This window comes from Thermobia domestica, chromosome 11, assembly GCF_964235325.1.
Source record: "Thermobia domestica chromosome 11, izTheDome1.hap1.1, whole genome shotgun sequence".
Classification (NCBI taxonomy): domain Eukaryota; kingdom Metazoa; phylum Arthropoda; class Insecta; order Zygentoma; family Lepismatidae; genus Thermobia; species Thermobia domestica.
In genome coordinates, this window is record NC_137464.1 from 152121722 (window position 1) to 152141562 (window position 19841).

At 33.4% G+C, this 19841-nt stretch overlaps 1 protein-coding gene across 1 annotated transcript in view; it reads left to right on the top strand.

The window, feature by feature from the left end:
* Sans (SAM_USH1G_HARP domain-containing protein Sans) overlaps window positions 1-16917 on the top strand; it is a 256233-nt gene extending 239316 nt beyond the window's left edge. Inside the window, exons 6-7 of the mRNA XM_081731215.1 lie at window positions 4671-4849; window positions 14015-16917. Of these exons, the coding sequence (XP_081587341.1) occupies window positions 4671-4849; window positions 14015-14259 (424 nt within the window). The 3' untranslated portion in view covers window positions 14260-16917. The remainder of the gene's footprint in view (window positions 1-4670; window positions 4850-14014) is intronic.
* The last annotated feature ends 2924 nt before the right edge of the window (window positions 16918-19841 follow it).

Below are 19841 nucleotides of genomic sequence, written 5' to 3' on the forward strand. Positions count from 1 at the left end.
TTCCGAAAATCTTTGAGAAAATAATCTATAAATATGTTTATAATAAAGTAAAGAATGAGATTAATATAAACCAAAATGGATTTATGGCTGGTAAATCTGCAATAACTAATTTAGCTAGTCTTTTGCATTATACGCTTCCAGTTATTTGGGCTGGTGGTCAAGTTGACACTATTTACTTGGACTTTGCTAAGGCATTTGATAAATTACCACACCACTTATTGATAAACAAATTTAAAATATATAACTTGCCTAACTGTGTTATTGATTGATTGACTTCATATTTAAATGGAAGGAAATTTGTGGTAAAATATAAAGGGAAACTATCTGCTATTCATAGTAATACCTCCGGGGCACTCCAGGGATCTAATCTTGGACCTCTATTGTTTTTGCTGAATATTAATGACATTTGTGTTAATTTAACTTATAAATATGTGTTATATGCTGATGATATTAAAATTTTCAGTCAAATTAAGTCCAAACAAAATCAAGATACTTTGCAATCGAAGAGAATTCCCTATCCCTGCACTTTAATAAAACGCAAGGAATAACATTTTCGAGGAAAGTTAACCCTTCAATCTACAAATACAGGATAGGAAATCAACATATCCAATTCCTTACGCATGTTAGAGATTTAGGAGTAATATTAGGTGAAAAATTGCTTTTTCAGAAGAATCTTCAGGTTGTAATCTCCAAAGCTAGGAGGAATTTAACATTGATCAAATGGTTATGTCGAAATTTTACTAATATTAACACCTGCAAAATTCTCTATATGTGCAATGTTAGGTCTCGTCTTGGATATTGTACGGTAATTTGGAATAGTGAAGCAAAATATTTTAGTTCGTCGATTGAATCAGTTCAAAATTCATTGCTAGCCTGGTTAAAATGGAAGTTTAAAGAAATAGGAGAGGCGAGCTTGTCAAACATAACGATGGATCTTAATCTTACCCTTCTGTCTGACAGGCGTCGACTCTTTGACTTCGAATTTTTAAATGTAATTCTGCATGGAGATTTTGTCCTGGAGAACTTTTTCTTTTTAAAACTTCCTCACAGAAACATTAGGAAATTTGTTCCGTTTATTAGTAAATATCTAATTATGTCTTCAATATATAAAAGTATAGAAACAGCTAACAACTTTTATCCGGTTCTTGATTTGTTTCATAATAATTTCAAGAATGTGTGTGAATAATTTTTAATTTTTTTTAAAATAAACTATCAAATGTCTTACCATTATTTTTTATTTTTAGTATTTTTAGGCTTGCAACTGATTCTCTTAACTTTGTTTTGTATTTTTCTAAATACTGTATGGATTTGTTTTATATATATATATATATATATATATATATATATATATATATATGTATGTATATTGTATTTTTTAAAAATCAAATTGTAAGAACCTTTTTAATTCTGAACAGATAAACATGTTTGTTTCTGGTTTTTATTGTATTTCTGGAGGTCATTTTGTAAAGTTTGTAAGGTGCCATTTGAAAGAACCTTTTATGTTTTGTTAGTTTTTTATTATTCTTTCGTCTTTTTTCTATCATCTTTTCTTTTCTTCTATGCTTAATTCGTTCTTTACTACGTATACTGCACTTTTTTTTTAACTTGGTCATGGATTTTTTTTATTTGTGTCATATGAATTTTTTTATGCTTATTTTATTTTCGTCATTATTACTAACCTTATGAATCAGTGTATTTTACCTGAAGTGTTTAACTTAGAACTATTTATTTTCATATTGTATTAGCAGCTACATAGAGTCGTCTTTTTTTTTCAATATTTTGTAAACTGTTACAACTACATGGTTAATAATAATCCATTTTTGAATTTTACACTGTATACTTATCCTATATGGTATACCTTTTCTATATGAATGTTAATCATGCTTTTTCTTTTTTACTTTTTTTTACTATTGTTAATTTTGTATTTTCCAGTTTGTAACAGATACTGCATGTTTTATATTATTTTTCTGAACTAATATTTTATCCATTTCATCTATTTTTGTATAATCAGTTGTATGCTGTTAATTCTATTTGCATGCGCCTTATGCTTGTAAAACATTTTTTTCTTTCTTAGAAGCACCTGTGGCTGTAATGCTGTTTCCTTCCAATAAATATATTTCACACATTATTATTATTATTATTATTATTATTATTATTATTATTATTATTATTATTATTATTATTATTATTATTATTATTATTATTATTATTATTATTATTATTATTATTATTATTATTATTATTATTATTAAGGATAATAAAGATTTTTAAGTACAATGTCAAAATTTCATTTTCACATTTTATATTGTGATGGTACGATTGAAATTTCTGACTGACGTGTGTCACTTTGAATATCAATAAAGAAAAGAAAGAAAAAAATAGGCCTGAGTATATGGTTAGTCAAAGTGATCTCCGGCTGCAGCCACATATAAATACTGTTCTTGCTACTGCTTAGTTAACGATAGGATTCCATATGACATTCAACTGTCTAAATTTACATGCATTTTTCTCTTCTCTCATTGGTCGTCAATGTTTTGAAACGTTAAGAGAATTGGTATCTCCCAGTAATTGGTTCGAAGTTCATTTTGATGAAAGCACGAAACTTTTCCTGGACAAATTCAGAACTGTACTAAATGTTGTAAAAGAAAGATACTAGTTTTATAATCTAAAACAACAACTTTGTCAACTGATATACTAGTATGGTGTGCAGCTAAGGAAGCAGGCTAACACGTACAGATTTACTTCGCTGGTAGAGGAGATAATTCCAGAATAGCTAATTTGTAATGTCAAGTATGTTAGCGTTTGGAATATGTTGTTTGAGGAACCTAATTTAACTGACTCTTTCGTTGGAGATGGTCAAACAAAGCAAAGCATCGGAAAGCCAGGAACACAGATCATACGGTGAAATATCACCAATACCTCACAACAAGTATAATGACAAAATCTTGAAATCACAAATGACTAAGGTTAACTTATCCTTTTTCGGCCTCAACTTTTACTACTGGCAAAGAAACGTCACTGACAGTTTAGGTGCCCAGCCTGTAGTACTAGCCATGCTGCTAACTTCTGCCGAGCAAAGGACGTAAATTTTTGTGGATGGGCAAACTATTTTGCAAGGTGCTGTTTGAATAACAAGGTTTATGAGCTTAAGCTATATTAGTCTATTGCAAGAAATAAGTCATACACAGGTTTTCCGACTTCACGTACTGCAAGCTACAATAACATTCAGCGAGAGATTGGTCCTGTAGCTAGGGCCGGATTAAGGGAGGGGCTTAGGAGGGCTGTAGCCCCGGGCCTCCAGGTGGATAGAGGCCTCTACTCCGATCAAAATCTCAACTGTCTATCTAAAAAGAATCATAAAGATACAATCATCATTATAAAATAAAATATGACCAAAAATATAAAACATATTTCCTTAACTTTCGTACTGTACTTTCACAGAAAAGTATTAGGCGAAGTCAGCAGGGGTCACATATTTTTCTGGCCCCGGGCCTTCAGATGGGTTAGTCCGCTCCTGCCTGAACCAAACGTTGTTAGCTATGAGAATTAATGGTTTCGTTGAGAAGGAACTCAAAAACATCACAGTGGTTAAAGGGACAGATAAAAGAAATTTGAAGCATCTAGGGACACCGGAGATGGACGACTCTTAAGATGATGAAAGCAAAACTGACTAATAATAAAAACTCTGATACGGAAGCTTTGGAATGAAGTGATTTAAACGTTATCAGTGGCGATTATGTTATTTGTTTTACTTAGACTACAAGATGACAGAGACGAGGATTTGGGTTGGTAGTAATATTAATATATATATTTTTTTTAATCGATAAAGGACTTTTTGCATTAACTGCCAAAGTAGGGCTCAAATTTCCACATTTTTCAATGAATGTAAATTCTTTATCTGATTGGATCCAAAACTGTTGTATTTAAACTGTTATAGAGTTAAAGTTAGGTACTTCTAAAGTTCAAATAATTTTACACAAGGGAACTACAAATTACGATTTCCGAACTACGACGAAGATTACGAACAGTACTTGTCTTTGCACACCATTTTGAGGATGACGCACACATGTGATTCTTCGCGACTTTTAGTATGTTATTCCAAATAACTTTATAAACGAATCTTAAAATTTATTTTATCTAAGTTATTTGAGCTCACAGCCCATTATTTACTGGGCTAATTATGACAATGAAATACAAATAAGTATGGTAAGAGGCAGCTTTCATCATACAAGTGTATATATTGTACTATAAAGCGAACTATAAGGAGAATGTTGATTATTTAAATAGCTTTGTTATCCTGTTTGTTATTCATAATGAGTCACATTTTACTTCTTAAAATATAGTAGATCATATACTGAAAATATGTATTCGATGTGATTATTACGCAAATATCCAGGAAAGTAGGATAAAAAAAGAAGTTAAAAGTAATTATGATTGAATCGTTATGTTAATAGTTTGCCTATTATGTCCAAAATATACTATTAAATATTTTACATAATTTTAAGTTTGTTTAAGAAAGTGACCTCAAATCAAGAATTTCTTTAAATAAACGATCTGCTTCAGTCACAGTGGAAGTAATAAAGAACATATATTATTGAATACTCTCACCTATTAACTAGATTTGTGAGTAGGTGAGGAAACACACAATTTCATAATGTTTATTTTTGTAGGAACTCAATAACAGCAACACTCAGTGCTCTGCCACGTAAAGCTGATGATCGTGACAGTGCTCATGCAAGTGACAAAGGTTCAGATCCTCGAAGTGGAATGGATGACAGCATTGGTAGTGCTGGTAGTCTCGCTCAGAGAAATAGGAATATGCCTTGGGATGAAGAAGACATCGTCAGTGGTAAGTTTATTCTTAGATAATAGAAATCTTATATAATAACCAAGTTACCCTATGTATAATGAGACAACAGACCTCTGTGATAAATATATGCCAATGTTCTTTTTATGACTATGCAACAAACATCAGAAAACGTACACTGAATATGTTCTAAATTAGCATAATATTCATAATTTGTTTGAATATTTTAATGTTAATTTCAGCATTGAGTCTATACTAGATGTGGATTTGTAGTTTTATGACGTCGAATATAAACCAATGAATTGCACCTGTAAATTTCATTGACAATTATGTACTTGTATAGAATAAAACTAACTAAACAGGCGTACATCGATAATGAAAGTAATACATATACAAGTATTACTTTTATATGTCTATTGAAACATACCAAAGAGAGAGTATAATAATAAAATAAAACGAAAAATATTTTTGAAAACATGCTTTCTATAAAATAAAAGATATTTAAAACTAATTTATTTTAAAAAAAATCAACGACACAAACAATCTTATTAAAATGGAAAATGACAATACTGTATTCAAGAAAATTACTTTAATTTTTTTTTTATATATGCATAAGTGAAAATCATGGGAAACTTTCTCATATACAATCAATTTATAACTTCTTATTGATATATAGTATAGTTTATAGATACGAATCTTAATATACGTACTACATAATATTATTATGACGATTGTGGAACACATAGCTGGGATGTGTCACATCGGCTGAAATTTGACTGCAATTTCATGACACAAGTCCTTTCCATTACTGATAACACGCTCACTTACACAGTCTGTGGGTAAAATGACAGGGAAGTGTTTCACTAACTTGCAAAAACACAAAAAAAAACTTGGGAACAATTAGACAACGAATTCAAAATGTATTATATATATTACAGATTTCGAAGAAGTTACATGAAAAGTTATTTTTGATTGAATATTATATGCGTGATAAAAAGGACGTTATTCAATGCGAATCAATTCCTTAATCTGAGATATTGAGAAATTATTTACAGATATTATTTCGTAACCTAACAAAGCACGAAACTCAGGGATATTCTCAACCATCACAGTAATTTTGTAAATAGGCAGGTTTTGAGATAATATTTTACAGAATGACAACAAAAACAGCACAGGATTGTAACTTTATGAAGGTGTGTTACAATTATCGAAAATGAGCTTATATTGCCCTTTTTTCTTTCGATAACTATTCCTGAGAAAATCACGGAAATAGTTTACAATATTGTCCGTTGTAAAATGATCTTGGTTTTGTCCTAAATCAATGCAGCTTAGTGTGTACGTTCTTTTGTCTAAGGCGACTAAGTACCAAGGTTTTGCATCCCCCTCACAATGTGGAGGGAGTATGACATCACAATGGAGTATTCCATCAAGGTCTGACGATCCTAGTCTTTGTTTACCAAGTAACCCTGGGAAATGAATACACACGAATACACAGCATGAAGGTTGACTGAAGCTGTCGGTTGTAACATGTTAACAGAACAGTCAACAACTGAGCTCTCGTGATTCTGCCAACAGTCATTGTGGTCAGCAGGATTTCAAAATATTGAATAGACTTTGTTGTAGAATCTAGTCACACAACATTGTCTTCGTTCACGAATTTGAACTTATGGTCAAGTTGATATATTGTAATTGTGCTTGGAGGATAATTTTTCGAGGTGGAGATTTGACTGGAGAGTCCGATTTACAAATGTTCGTAACTCTGTTAGTTGACATGAAACTGGTGTGTGTCGTCCTTGCTGATATTATGCCGAGAATCTGAAGATTCACTTTGATACCTTGAGTCTGGGGATTGAACAGCTCAAATTACAACAGTTTTGCGAATGTGTCGTAGAACCTCTCCTGATGTTTGAACATTGTGGAGTGCATAAACAAGTTCCTTTCGTAAAGAAACGTTGGTTGGAGTAAGATGTCTTTAAGCGTTTGCGCTCGAGAGAAAGCAATATATTTCGCGGATCACTTCTTTGTCACGGAGATCACTGACAACTTTCGACAAAGTTTTGCCTTAAGGTGAATGAATTGTCATATCTTACCAAACAGTGATCGGTATATGTCGTCGAGAGAAAGTTTTACCATATTTTTCTCTACGTTGTAGTTTTTAGAGAGGTTCTAGTTATTAGAGGGATTGGTATGGCAACATTATGGAATCTAAGAACAGTATAGTTCGGGAAGTCAACGAAAGATTGTTAAGATAGTTCACAGTTACCATTCATCCGATCACTTCTATTTATCTCAATTAATAAGATAAATTACGCTCTCTGTTGATATTCATTTACAACCACCTTTACCTTTCTTGAGTAAGTTGCTTTCAGACCAGACATTTCTTAGTCTCCATCTACGTACTAATTTCAGCTTGATCGACTAAGTACTTTTTGCTGCAGCGAAGTGCAAGTGTTACATTTGTCATTTCCTGAGAAGTTTCTCATTGAGTCAAATCAAAAACGACGAGTTACGCCTTTAGCATTAATCCTGCCAATTACCTGAGCCAACTGAATGCCTTTTCTTTCTTAAAACTTTATCTTAAATGTCGGGACTATTATGAATCAGTTTAGCGACCCGAAAGCTATGGATCCGACAGTAATGTCGGTCATTTTGGACATTTCATTTTGCCTTCCCCTCCTCATACCCTATGCCAATGGAGGCTAAACTTAGGCTTAAACGGCGTCGAGAGTTCATGATTCATTTCAACAACCCCGAGAACTATGGATTCGAGATTCGACATTAATATAGGCCATTTTCGACTATTTTTACATGCCTCCCCTTCCCTTCCTTCCTCCTAGGATCTCTTACCTTATAGTGCGGTATTGGGAGTGCCGCTACTCATCTCAGTAACTTCGAAAACTATGAATTCGACATTAATATTGGTTGTTTTTGATTATTTGTATATTTTTGCAATTTATTAATCACCCCCTTAATTTATATTTAGTATCGTCCTTTCAGATATGGTTCTTCTTAGTCTCCATTTATGTACAAAATTTCAGCTCGATCGGCTGATTACTGTTTGCTGCAGCAAAGTGTAATTGTTACATTCATCATTCTCCAGGAAGATTCTCTTTTCAGTCAAATCAATGAATTTATTATTGATATAAATTAAGGTATACTTACATATAATATTACATGAAAATTGAAGAACTTATAAATTGATTCCAGGGTTCTCACAAAGAAAGTAAAGATCGATTTCCCTGACTTTCTCTGACACAAATTCTTGTTTTCCCTGACATAAATTCTTGAATATAAATGGGAAGATATGGGGCAAGTTCTACCATACACTTTTTTAACGACCTTCTCCATTTCCATACTTGTCCAACACACTCCTTTAATAACCATTTACATATTTGTAATGTTAAATATGAGTAATTGTTAATTACACAAAATTTATCATGTAAGTATGTAATAATTTATGTATGATACAGTACCACATACCTTGACATTGCAAATTAGACTTTTTTGCTTGAAAAAAACACAATAAAAAGCAATATAACATGCAGTCAAGAATATATTTCCAACTCTCCCTAAGACCTATTACTATTAGTCCTAAAATGAAATGAAATGAAATCTTTAAGTTTTACGTTCCACGGATGTGCCATCTAGGCTGAAGGAGAAGGTGATGATGAGAAATGAATGAAATGGTGGAACGAAGAAAGTGCGAGGAAACGGGAAAACCCCGAGAAAACCCACACACACTGTGTTTGTCCGACACAAAGTTCACGTGGTGCGAGCTGGGATTGAACCAAGGACCCCATGAACCAGAGTTCAACGCTCTACCACTGAACCACCGTGGCCTACTATCAGTTCTAATATTGCCAACTCTGAGACATTGTTAATCCTCACATTTACATTTTTAAAGAGAATTTTGTTTTGCTTTCAGTTCTTGAATTTGTTCTCGAGAGCGTCTTGTTTTTGTTTGTAACATAATTCCATTTGTTTCTTCTTTGCTTCCAATTTCTTAACTTCAGCACTTAGTTTTCTTTTTTCACCTGTAAGTTTACTTTCCTCTGCACTTTTGATTCGTTTCTGTTTAAGGTATTCATCATAGAGTCTCCGAGCTGAACGAACTGAGAGAAGCATTCTTCGATTAACAGAAACAGATTCTACACCTCCACAGTACATAAATGCATCATGCACCCGCCTCTGTGCTACCAGAGAATCTTCGATTTGTTTTCTACAAAAGTGTCTTATTGACTAAGAATCCGCCCTTCACTGAGACATTGCATTGGAATGAAAGTAAACATTTTCACAACATTCCAAAAGTCAGAATATTCTTGTTTCTTGGACATTACCTTTGCAAAGAAGTAATCTAACCTAATGCTACCCATGTTTTCTTCGTATTCTCTGAAGTCATGAGACCCCTGAATTTCAGTACAGAAAAACATAAATTGACAGTTTGCTTTATCAGCTACAGAATCAAATATTCTGATGCTCATGCAGAGTTTATAGGATGTGTGTCATCCTAGTCTGAGGAAGTTCTGGATTGTTCTTTTGTAGCCTGGGGTCCAAAGCTGACAGATGACAAGTTATACTTTGATTTCTGCTTTTACATGACCAATTATCCCCTCCCTGTCTCACACAGACACACACACACACACAGTACGCTGAGACTCACTCCCTCAGCACGAAATAGCAAGACTACATCACTGTCACCATGGGAATGCTGTATTATTGTGGTAATGTTTACATGTCAATCTGTACAACTAATAGAGAGGAAACAATGTTAGATTAAAAAAAAAAAAAAAAAAAAAAAAAAAAAAAAAAAAAAAAAAAAAAAAAAAAAACGAATGTTACACTTGCACATTTACGTTTCCTGACTTTCCATGACATTTTACCCAAAATGCAAGATTTCCCTGACATGTTTTCACTTTCCTGACATTCTTTGATTTTCCCTGATTTTCCAGAATGTGGGAACCCTGGATTGTGTATGAGAGACCACCCCATGATTTTCTTTTTATTGATTCATAAATAATTCTTTTAAAAAGTAATTTTCTTCAGAATAGTTTTATTTATTTTTTTTTTTTTTACTTTTTAGTACAATTTGTGTGTTCATTTTTTTAAGAGACCATATTTTTAAAAAATATTATTTTATTTTAAAGGATGCAACTACAACTATTTTATTTTCTACCTTTTAGTCCTAATTAAATAGTTTTCTATTTACATTGTTTGTTTTTTTACATGCTTGCTGGGACTCAGTCTCTCAACACTACGGTCTTCCTAAGGAAGAAATTTAAAAATTAGTTTTAGTTATAAAATATATAAATATATAAAAGTAACAATGGAATATTGTCACTCAGCTTCAAAATTTCATCATTTGTATGATGGTGGCAAGTGAGTTAAGGCTGCAAGATTTGAGAATACAGTTGAACCATTGTAACTTAATATTTAGTTCTTCATTGTTCTTAAGTTATTCACGCAGATGGGCGCGGTGGTTCAGTGGTAGAGCGTTCACTTCTGGTGCATGGAGTATTTGGTTCGATCCCAGCTCGCGCCATGTGAGTTTTGTGGGTGGATTTTCTCGGAGTTCTTCTGTTTCCTCACACTTTTTTCATTTCACCATTGCATTCATTTCTCATCATCACCGTCTCCTTTAGCCTAGCCAGCATAACCGTCTCCTTTAGCCTAGCCAGCAGAAAATTTAAAGATTTCATTTCAATTTTATATTCACTAATATTTAAAAAATGGGGGCAAGTTTAGCAAGGATCGCTAAGATTTTTACATATTTAAAGAAAAGTACATAAAAATCTTAAGGTTCTTCGTTAACCGTAGAAATTCGCAAGAATAATACAATGTAGTAGTTTTACATGGAAAAATATATTTTAAAATTGAAAAGAAAGCAGCAAAAACAGTAAATTATATGAGATTTTAAAGTTGTTTGAAGAATGTCCTTTCCGAAGCAAAGTAATCAACGTGATGAGTAACCAGATTAGACTATAACGAGAGATGTTATTACGCTATGAAGTAGAAGTTTACTCATGTTTCTAAAACATGCAAATATCAATGAAAATAATGATACACTCAGTACTACAACAGGTAATCTTTGTGAGTCAGTAAGATTCATCATTCGTGCACTGCGACTGTCTTGTGTTAGTGCTGTATTGAGTGATAGCGAGTAACGCGTGAGGCAATGTAATACAGATTCGTGTGTGCAATAGGTAAGACATTGATGGTGTAAAATAGAGAAAGTAAATTGTGTGTGTGTTTGAGAGGGGAAAGGGTTGTTGGAGCAAGTATTCCGAGCCTATCAATATGTTAGTTGTGTTGAAAACAGTCGTTTCCAAGGTAATAACGGTTTATAACTCGTGGCATCACAACAGAGGAGGAAGTGAACGAAACCAAGTCTAAGTGAGCAGGATTGTAAAACATTGAAGATGGTGATCTTAAAGAAGGTAGAGTTAATGCAATAGAACTTACTGCAGAACTCAAGCAACGTCTAGAACAACCTGTTTCTACAATTAGTCTGACGAAAGCAGCATAATATGAATTACGTTCTCGAACCCTGTAAAAACTACTCCCAATATGGTAGTGCGAGAAAGACGATGCTAGGTACTTAACTGCTCATTATTAAAAGAGAGTAGTATTATTCGATTCATCTTCCTCTTGTTTCCAACTACAGTCTGGGTTTATGTATGGGTAGTGGACACCCAAAGAAATGTGTGCTTTGCACTTCCTGCTTCCTAATGTCATGGTAGTGATTGTGTTGGTCTGGGCCGTAATTTAATGATGTTCCATTAGTTCTATTCTTATTTTCAAAGGACAAATTAGCTATTCATTATGTAGGTATTTTAAGTGATTATGCACATATTACGGTATAGATGTCTTTCCCTAACAACGACACAGTTCTCCAAGACGCCAATATGTCAATATATCAAATCAGACCTGTGTGACTTGAGGAACATCAGAATAAAATACAACATCTTCCCTATCCACTCCATTCCCTGACTTGTACGTTATTGTATATCTATGGTCATTTTATGGCAGGAATTCGGCACAGATTTCAGTCTCCCATTTTTACTGACGTAACTACAAGGTAGCCAAAAACGTCTTGCTGTTCTAGAGCAGTGGTAAACAAAGAGCAGTACAGTGTACGGTACGTACCTTTAGGTTTCTAAGTAATTTCCATCAGCATCCAACACCTTTCACCAACGTTCCTGTAGCTGCCTATACCCTGGTGATAGAACTCGGTGGTCGTGGATGCAAAGCTATCCGTGAGTGCATTCCGTAGATATCCCTCATTTGCGAAGGATCTCCTACGGAGGTGGCTGTCGAGGAAATGACATAGGTTCCGGAAATGACATAATCTGTTGGCGCAGGTTCCGGTGAAATGGTGCATGGCACACTGTCTCCCAGCGAAGTTGCTAAGGGGTTACTAAAGGATTCTCTTTGCCACATGTGGCTTGACATCGTCATGTAGGACCAGCACACCCTTGCGATTCACCAAGGTTGGCCGCCGAAAATGGTTCCACGTTCAAATACAAAGCGCAGCGTTCAAATTGAGTGTTACAAGCCAATATCCCGCGAACTATGCATCAAATAAGAAAAACGTTAAGAGTCAATGTACAATACAGATGGCATAAAATATGGGTGAAACACGAGGTTCCCCCCGCTTCCCATGCTGGAGGGAAGGGTGAACGTAAAATTGTCAAACGGCAACATAGGGCGAGCGATACCTTCTTTGATAGATCGTGAAATACCAAACAGCTTAGTACAAAAGTTTCGGCGGCCATTTTAAAACAGGCTTGCTCGAAATCAAAACAAATTTTGTACTAAGCTGTTTGGTTTTCCACGATCTATCAAACAAGGTATCACTCGACCTATATTCCCATTTGAAATTTTCAAGTTGGTCCCGGGGCCCCATGATGGGGGCCCTGGGGACACCGCGGCAACACCATTCCACGTTGCCTATGGCTTTTCCTTTTTCATTATTGTTTAATCGTTTTCTACTCAACCGTTTCTGATTTATAAGTACTGGAAATTTAATCTGATACAGGACCATTTTTGGGGCCCATCTTGAAAACTGTGCCCCATATCAAAAATTGTTTTCTAATTCAATTTTTCAAGCTCATTCGAACGAGGTATCACTCGACCTATGTTCCCATTTGAAAATTTCACGTACATCCCCTCCCCTTAAAATGGTGGGAACCTCCTGTTTGACCCATTTTTTAGGCCCCTCTGTATTATTCATTGACTCTTAACATTTTTCTTATTTGATGTATAGTTCGCGAGATATTGGCTTGTAACACTTATTTTGACTTACCCTGTATAATAAATCAATTATTTATTATTTAAATCGTTTATTTCCATTTTATTTCCTGCCCTTTCTACATAAATCCCTCGCAAAATGTGGTAGACAGAATGTTTCAAAACAATAAATTGTTGTTTGCTTTAGTTTTATTTTTATTTAAAATTTTAAATATAGTGTTTCTATGGTCGTTAGTTTCCAAACACACAATATAAAACAAACATAAAGGAAAATAGTGTAATAATTTACAAAAATCGTCAATTTCGTTATGTGTTTTTAAATTTATTTTCTATTTTATTTTTCTTATTTTTCTATGTGAGGTTTGTAAGAAGTGACTTAATGGTTGTTTTCTCTGTGGTATTTTCGGCGACCCCTGAGAGAGAGATTGCAACAAGCCAGTTACATTTATAGTAGGAACAAAACACTCTCGATCTCGGCATGGAAAACAAATTACTTATGCACAATATTAAAAAGACAAATTACTTATGCACAGCATAAAATTAAAGGTTTTCATTAAATAATTCGTCAGATAGAGCGAGAAAGAGGAAAAGAGAAAATCAAAGAAACAGACTAATATCTGTGAAGCTGCTTTGTTCTTTAAGTTTTCTCTTTCCTACTTCATCCTTTCTGTACCTGATAAAAGTTTAGTACCTGTTTAAGTTTACTTTCTTTCATGTTCTGTAATAAGATTTTCACTATTTACTTGTATTATCTCTCTCTCTCTCTAGAGAGTTAGTTTCTAGTTTGGTCTTGCAGTGTGTATACCTATAAGATAATTAAATGATTAAATAATTGAATAATTACTGTCTAATAATATCAGTTTTCCATAGCTTCATAAATTCGCATTTGTAGAAGAATTTTATTCTCAGTGCTTCAGAAACGATATTATGTTTCACTATATTCTCTTGTTTTCCGATTAGATGATGATGATGATGATGCAGAATGGTCTCCACTTCAACTGTTTCTAATATCTTTCGGTCTTGGCGATTATGTTCAGCAGTTCATAGATGAACAGATTGATCTCGAAGCTCTAATGCTTCTCACAGAAGATGACCTCAAAGGCTTAGGACTACCCACGGGTCCACGGAAGAAGTTAATGAAGGCCATTGAAGATCGAAAAGCAGCATTGGAAGATCCAGGAGAAGTATCGGATAGTAGACTTTAGCCATGAATTACAAAGGACCTTCCATTTCATATTTCTACGCCTTTTTTTCCTGTTTTGATTTAATGCATAAATGTCCATATTCTGTGAAAGTATGTGCCAGTATATATGTGTGTGTTGTGTGTTACGTATGTATATCTTGTGGAAACAGTGATAAGATTATTATTTTCTCGTGTAGTGTAAATATCCATGACCTGACACTGATCATTTTCTGACAATTCCAACAGATTGCCCAGGTTGAGTTCAACTAAAATTCTTGTAAAATTTCACCGTAAAATGTATTTGATACTGGGTAAAGTATATGTTAAATACTTTTATCATCTTACTAGTAACCATCAATGACTACCCATTTGAATTATCTGTGTTTCAGTAAGGATTTGTCAGGTCTTCATCTTATTTTTTGTGGAATGTGTTAAGAAAAAACCTAGTCTTTGAATTATTTTCTTTAATATACAGTAGAATTCACCAGAATGTGTGTGTTGCCTTTTAGAAAGTTTTATTATACAAACACCAGTGCCTTCTTTGTTAATTGTCCAAACTTTTTGTGTTTTTAATGAGAAAGATACAAGTTTGATCGTAGTTACCAATATTATGTATATAATTTAAATGGTTTAATTCTGGTACGTACACAAAATGGGACCAAGACGAGACAATATGAGAAGATTTAACATGAACATTCTACACGACAAATTTTACGAAGATAATATGTTGAAATAATGTTACTGAAACCTTGGAAACTGTAACTTATATGTATACAATGCTGTTAATAGTTAAAAGAGGGAGAATTAAATGAAGTGGAAATGATCAACTTTACAGTTCAATTTGCTTTCTTAGTCATGTGTTTTGTCTGTAGAATATTTTGCTAGGGAGAGCTGCAAGTGACGCTGTACTTTTCAGTTTGCACTTTTTAATAAGACTTTGGAAGGGTTGAATATGTGGTGATAAATAATAAATGTGGCAGTTACGGGAAAACAATCATTATTCCAATAATTTAGAACAAATTAATCGTAAACATAATTATATTACATCCTCCGCTTGGGTTTCATAACAAACCTGTTCGCAAAACAGGTTTATATAGACCATTCAAAATACTGTGTTCATAGATATGTGAATTATTTATTGATAAAAGTAAATTTGAAGTGATATAATCAAGAGTAATTCCTGAACTCAAGAATATGTTTAGATTTATTTGACATTGATCCATTTTGTTTGATACCTAAATAGATAAAATGCCGTATTTAAGAAAATGAAAATAAATCCGAAGTTAATGAAGTAGTTTTCTTTTATACGTAATTGTTGATTTGTTTGTGGTATCAGTTAGTCATTTATAATTAATTAATCTATCTTGATTATCGATAAATGGAGCTAGCAAAGGAATTTATCATTCGTCAATTACATCTTATCTGTTCAGCTTAGATTTTACTTACTTAAAAAGTCAAATAAATTATCATATTTACTAACAATCTTACCGTTATTTACATATCGGAACAAACTTTAATCTATTTAAAAAGAAGCTATAATCTATCATGAATTTTTCACGCTCCCAGTATCTGTTATAAATTATAGTTTTACTATCTTTTAAAATATCAAGATACTTACAACTATCGGCTTCAGTATTAATATTTTTTAAAATGATGTAATTGTTAAAAATGTAATCTTTGGATCATCAGTATGTTGACTTTCTGCATCCGTGAAGGTTTGTTTTGCTTTCTGCTTTTATCTTTGAGTAACTTAGGAAAAAGGCTAACTTTTTCCTTCATGATGAGTTAGCTAACAATGAGAAATAATATAATCGTAGGTTCAATGTTAGCGAAGAAGCATGTGTAAAGTGTGTGAAACCATTGTATGCGATTAGTTTTAGATACCATATAAAACTTAAGGAATTAAATATAAATATTTGTTTGGATCTTTTCTACCCTCAAAGGACAAAAAATTAAACTTTTGTTTTAAATAACTTTAATATTGTTACTATAGTTGTGATGAACTCAGAGAAGAGTTCTACAGATCAGTTAAAAAAAAAAAAAAAAAAAAAACATTGTTTTGTAAAATATAACTTACTTGTAGTGAAAATTTCGGACGCATAATATGTATGTACTTGAATTTATTGCAGTAAAAAATAATAGCAATAAAGACGTATAAATATGCTGTAGAATTACCAGTTTTCAAAACCAAAGACTATATGTATTTAATATATTTGTTTTTAATTATTCATATTAGTATTATATAAAAGAGTTAAATCTATAAATGGGATCACAAAAGTAATTTGAGGAATATTGTTTTAAATTTGTGTTTCTTCTATGTATATATTTTTGTATCGATCCATTTGCACGGAAGGTTAAAACAAAAGTATATTTAAAAAATCGAGATGCATAGAATGACATGCAGCATTCATCCTTAAATTACATAGTTCCAATAGAAAATAAAATTTAAAACTCACGTAGAATTCTGTATTATATATTTAAAATGCAGTGTGAAATATAACAGCATATTTGTGACCTTTTTTTCCTTTCGTGCTCATTTATATTCTGTATGTCACTTGATTGTTTGCTGTATGAAATAACTGAAGATATTCATGTACATAATTCGTATACCGCAAGTAATGACTTAATGTTTATAATACAAATGTACAAATAAAAATTAAATTCTAAAATGTCCTTTCTTCTTATTGTATTTTATTTGTTTTAACTCCATACATTCACAGAACATACATAAACCTATTACTACTAAAATCTGAAAAAAAATCGATTTTTGTTATTCCATCTGTTTTATTTATTTTGTTTCAACTTACGTTTCAAACCAAACGCACTTACTGCGTTCATAATCAGAGCTACACTAATTTCAGAATTGTTGTACAAAAATGATCTGGAAAACATTATCACTACTGGTTTTACCAACATTAATATTTAGCAGTTGATCAATAACTTTATAAACATTTTAGACTCTGTAAGTTACATGAGTCATCCTACAGGGAGTCCAGAAAGTCCTGCAGGAAAGTAAAATTCTATAACTTGGAAACCGTTACGTTTAAGTGTATAGATTTTTGGGGTTGGAAGAAGGGAAGTTTAAAGTTTTGTTCTGGCCACAATGTTCGATGACGTTTGCGCTGATAATCACGTGACTTAATATGGCGTCTATTAAAGAAAAGGCACAATGTGTTTTGTTGTTTGCGGAATTAAAATCTTGCGTTTCAGTGCGGAGAAAGTTCCAAACAACGTATGGGAAAACACCCCCAGCAGAGACGAGTATCAAGAAGTGGTACGAGAAGTTCAAAGAAACGGAAAGTGTGTCAGATTTACCACGCAGTGGAAGGCCAGGAACGGGTGACGATGTGATTCACACGTTGCAGGACAGCGTAGCCAGGAGTCCAATGAAATCGCTTAGACGTAGATCATTGGAACTGGGAATACCGAAGTCAACGTTACACAAGATCGTACGCAAGAATTTGAACGTCCGGCCCTATAAGTTAAAATTTGTGCACGAGCTGATAGAGGAAGACTGTGATATGAGAATGGAATTCTGTGAGTCAATGCTGACCGGCTTACAAGAAGATGGTGACCTGCTGTCTCGATTTCTGTTTTCAGATGAAGCCACATTCCATGTGTCGGGAAAAGTGAACAGGCACAACTGCCGAATTTGGGGGATGGAAAATCCACGTGAATTCTAGAAGCACAAGCGGGGTAATCCCAAAGTCAATGTGTGGTGTGCTGTTTCAATGGACCACATTATCGGCCCTTTTTTCTTCGAGGAAGAGACGTAAATGGTAACAATTATCTGAACATGCTACAAACATTCCTTTTGCCAGAACTTACTAGGTTAGGCATCCGTAATGAGGTCCACATGTAATTGGATGGGGCACCGCCGCACTATGCTCTTCAAGTTCAAGAGTTTCTTAACGAAGAATTTAAGGAGAGATGGATTGGCCGAAGAGGACCCACACCTTGGCCTGCAAGATCACCAGATTTGTCGCCTTGTGATTACTGGCTGTGGGGACACGTGAAGACCAAGGTGTATTCGCAGAAGCCAGCTAATCTGCACGATCTCAAGAACAAAATAACTGATGTGATTTTAAACATTCCAGACGAGCACCGCCAACACGCAATTCTTGGTTTCCCAAAAAGACTGCAAGAGTGTTTGGACGTGAATGGTGCATAATTGGAATTTTGTCGATGAACCTTAACTAGCTGAAACAAAACTTTGGACCTTTCTGTAAGTACACCAAAAAGTATTTGTTAATACATTACGTAGTTTCCAAGTTATAGTTTTACTTTCCTGCAGGACTTTATAGACTTCCTGTATGTTGATCACTAAATAAAACAGTTCCCTAACTAGACTTTAAATAACGTTAATAATGTTAATTTTTAACTAACGTTGATGAAACCGACGGTCGTTGTAATATGTGGTGCTTTAAAAATCGTGTACTGTAAATTTTGGTCACTGACAATTCTATTATGAGAATGGGGAATTGTGTATAAAGTCTCGTAAAACTTCAGAACATTGAGACAATGTAAATATTTTTGTTTCAATTTCAATAGAGCACATGAACCTACCGAATCATAGCAATTCCTTGTGTTCCTAAAATTTCAACTGGTAGTAACTTTTAATAAGGTAACCAACCACAAAATTGTAGTTGTTTTCAGAGGAAATATTTAGAACTGGCAATATTGTGATCACTAAAAGTAACCACGTGATGTGTAATGGACGTATTCAAACGAGAACACAATGAACAATAAAGGAGGTAATAATGTGATACGCCATTACATGTAATAATTATAGTAATTTTAATATTCTCTTGTTTGGCAACACTGATTTGACATGTGAAATAGTGTCTTGTGAGATATACCATTGTGCTTTCTTATTGTTAGATAGCTTGTTATAGATTTTCAGGTTTTGTAAATGAACGTTTTTATTTTAAAGCAAATCAATACTTCAAAAATGCTCTTTCTTTAGAGCCCAGTAAGTGTTCGAAGTGGAACGGAGACGTGGGAATGCATTCCCATACTTCTTAACATTCCATAAATGTGCGTCCCATTTCTTTGATTAACTCCATATAGAAATTTTTCAGTGCCGTGAAACTGTTCAAGCAAGAAAATATTGCTGCATTCCTACATTTTTTGTTTCAACTTCAAAATAGACGAGGAAACTAGTTCATAACCTCACGCAACATGTATATCACAAAAATTCGAAAAAAATCTTTAATAAAGATTTCAAGTTCAGTTTGTGCAACTCATAACCAGTGGCGGCCGGTGAATGCTGGTCGCGGGTGTTGCAGCACGAACAATCGGAGACAGAAGATAGAAACTGGATTCATTAACTAATCAACATAAATTTAGACGCATATACTATGTGATATGTGAAAATAAATATAATTATGGGAAAAAGCTGAAAATGAGAACATTTTATCCAATTATTCATCTTATATTGATAGAAAATATATTGTAATGATTTTGGTAGAGTCAATAATGCACCGAGATTTTATCCACTTCACTAATTTATTAAAATTTGATAAATACAAAACGTCTTTGATTTACAAAGAGCAAAATAGTGTTTATTTTGTTAATGTCCAAGGGTGTCCAAGGAGGAGAATA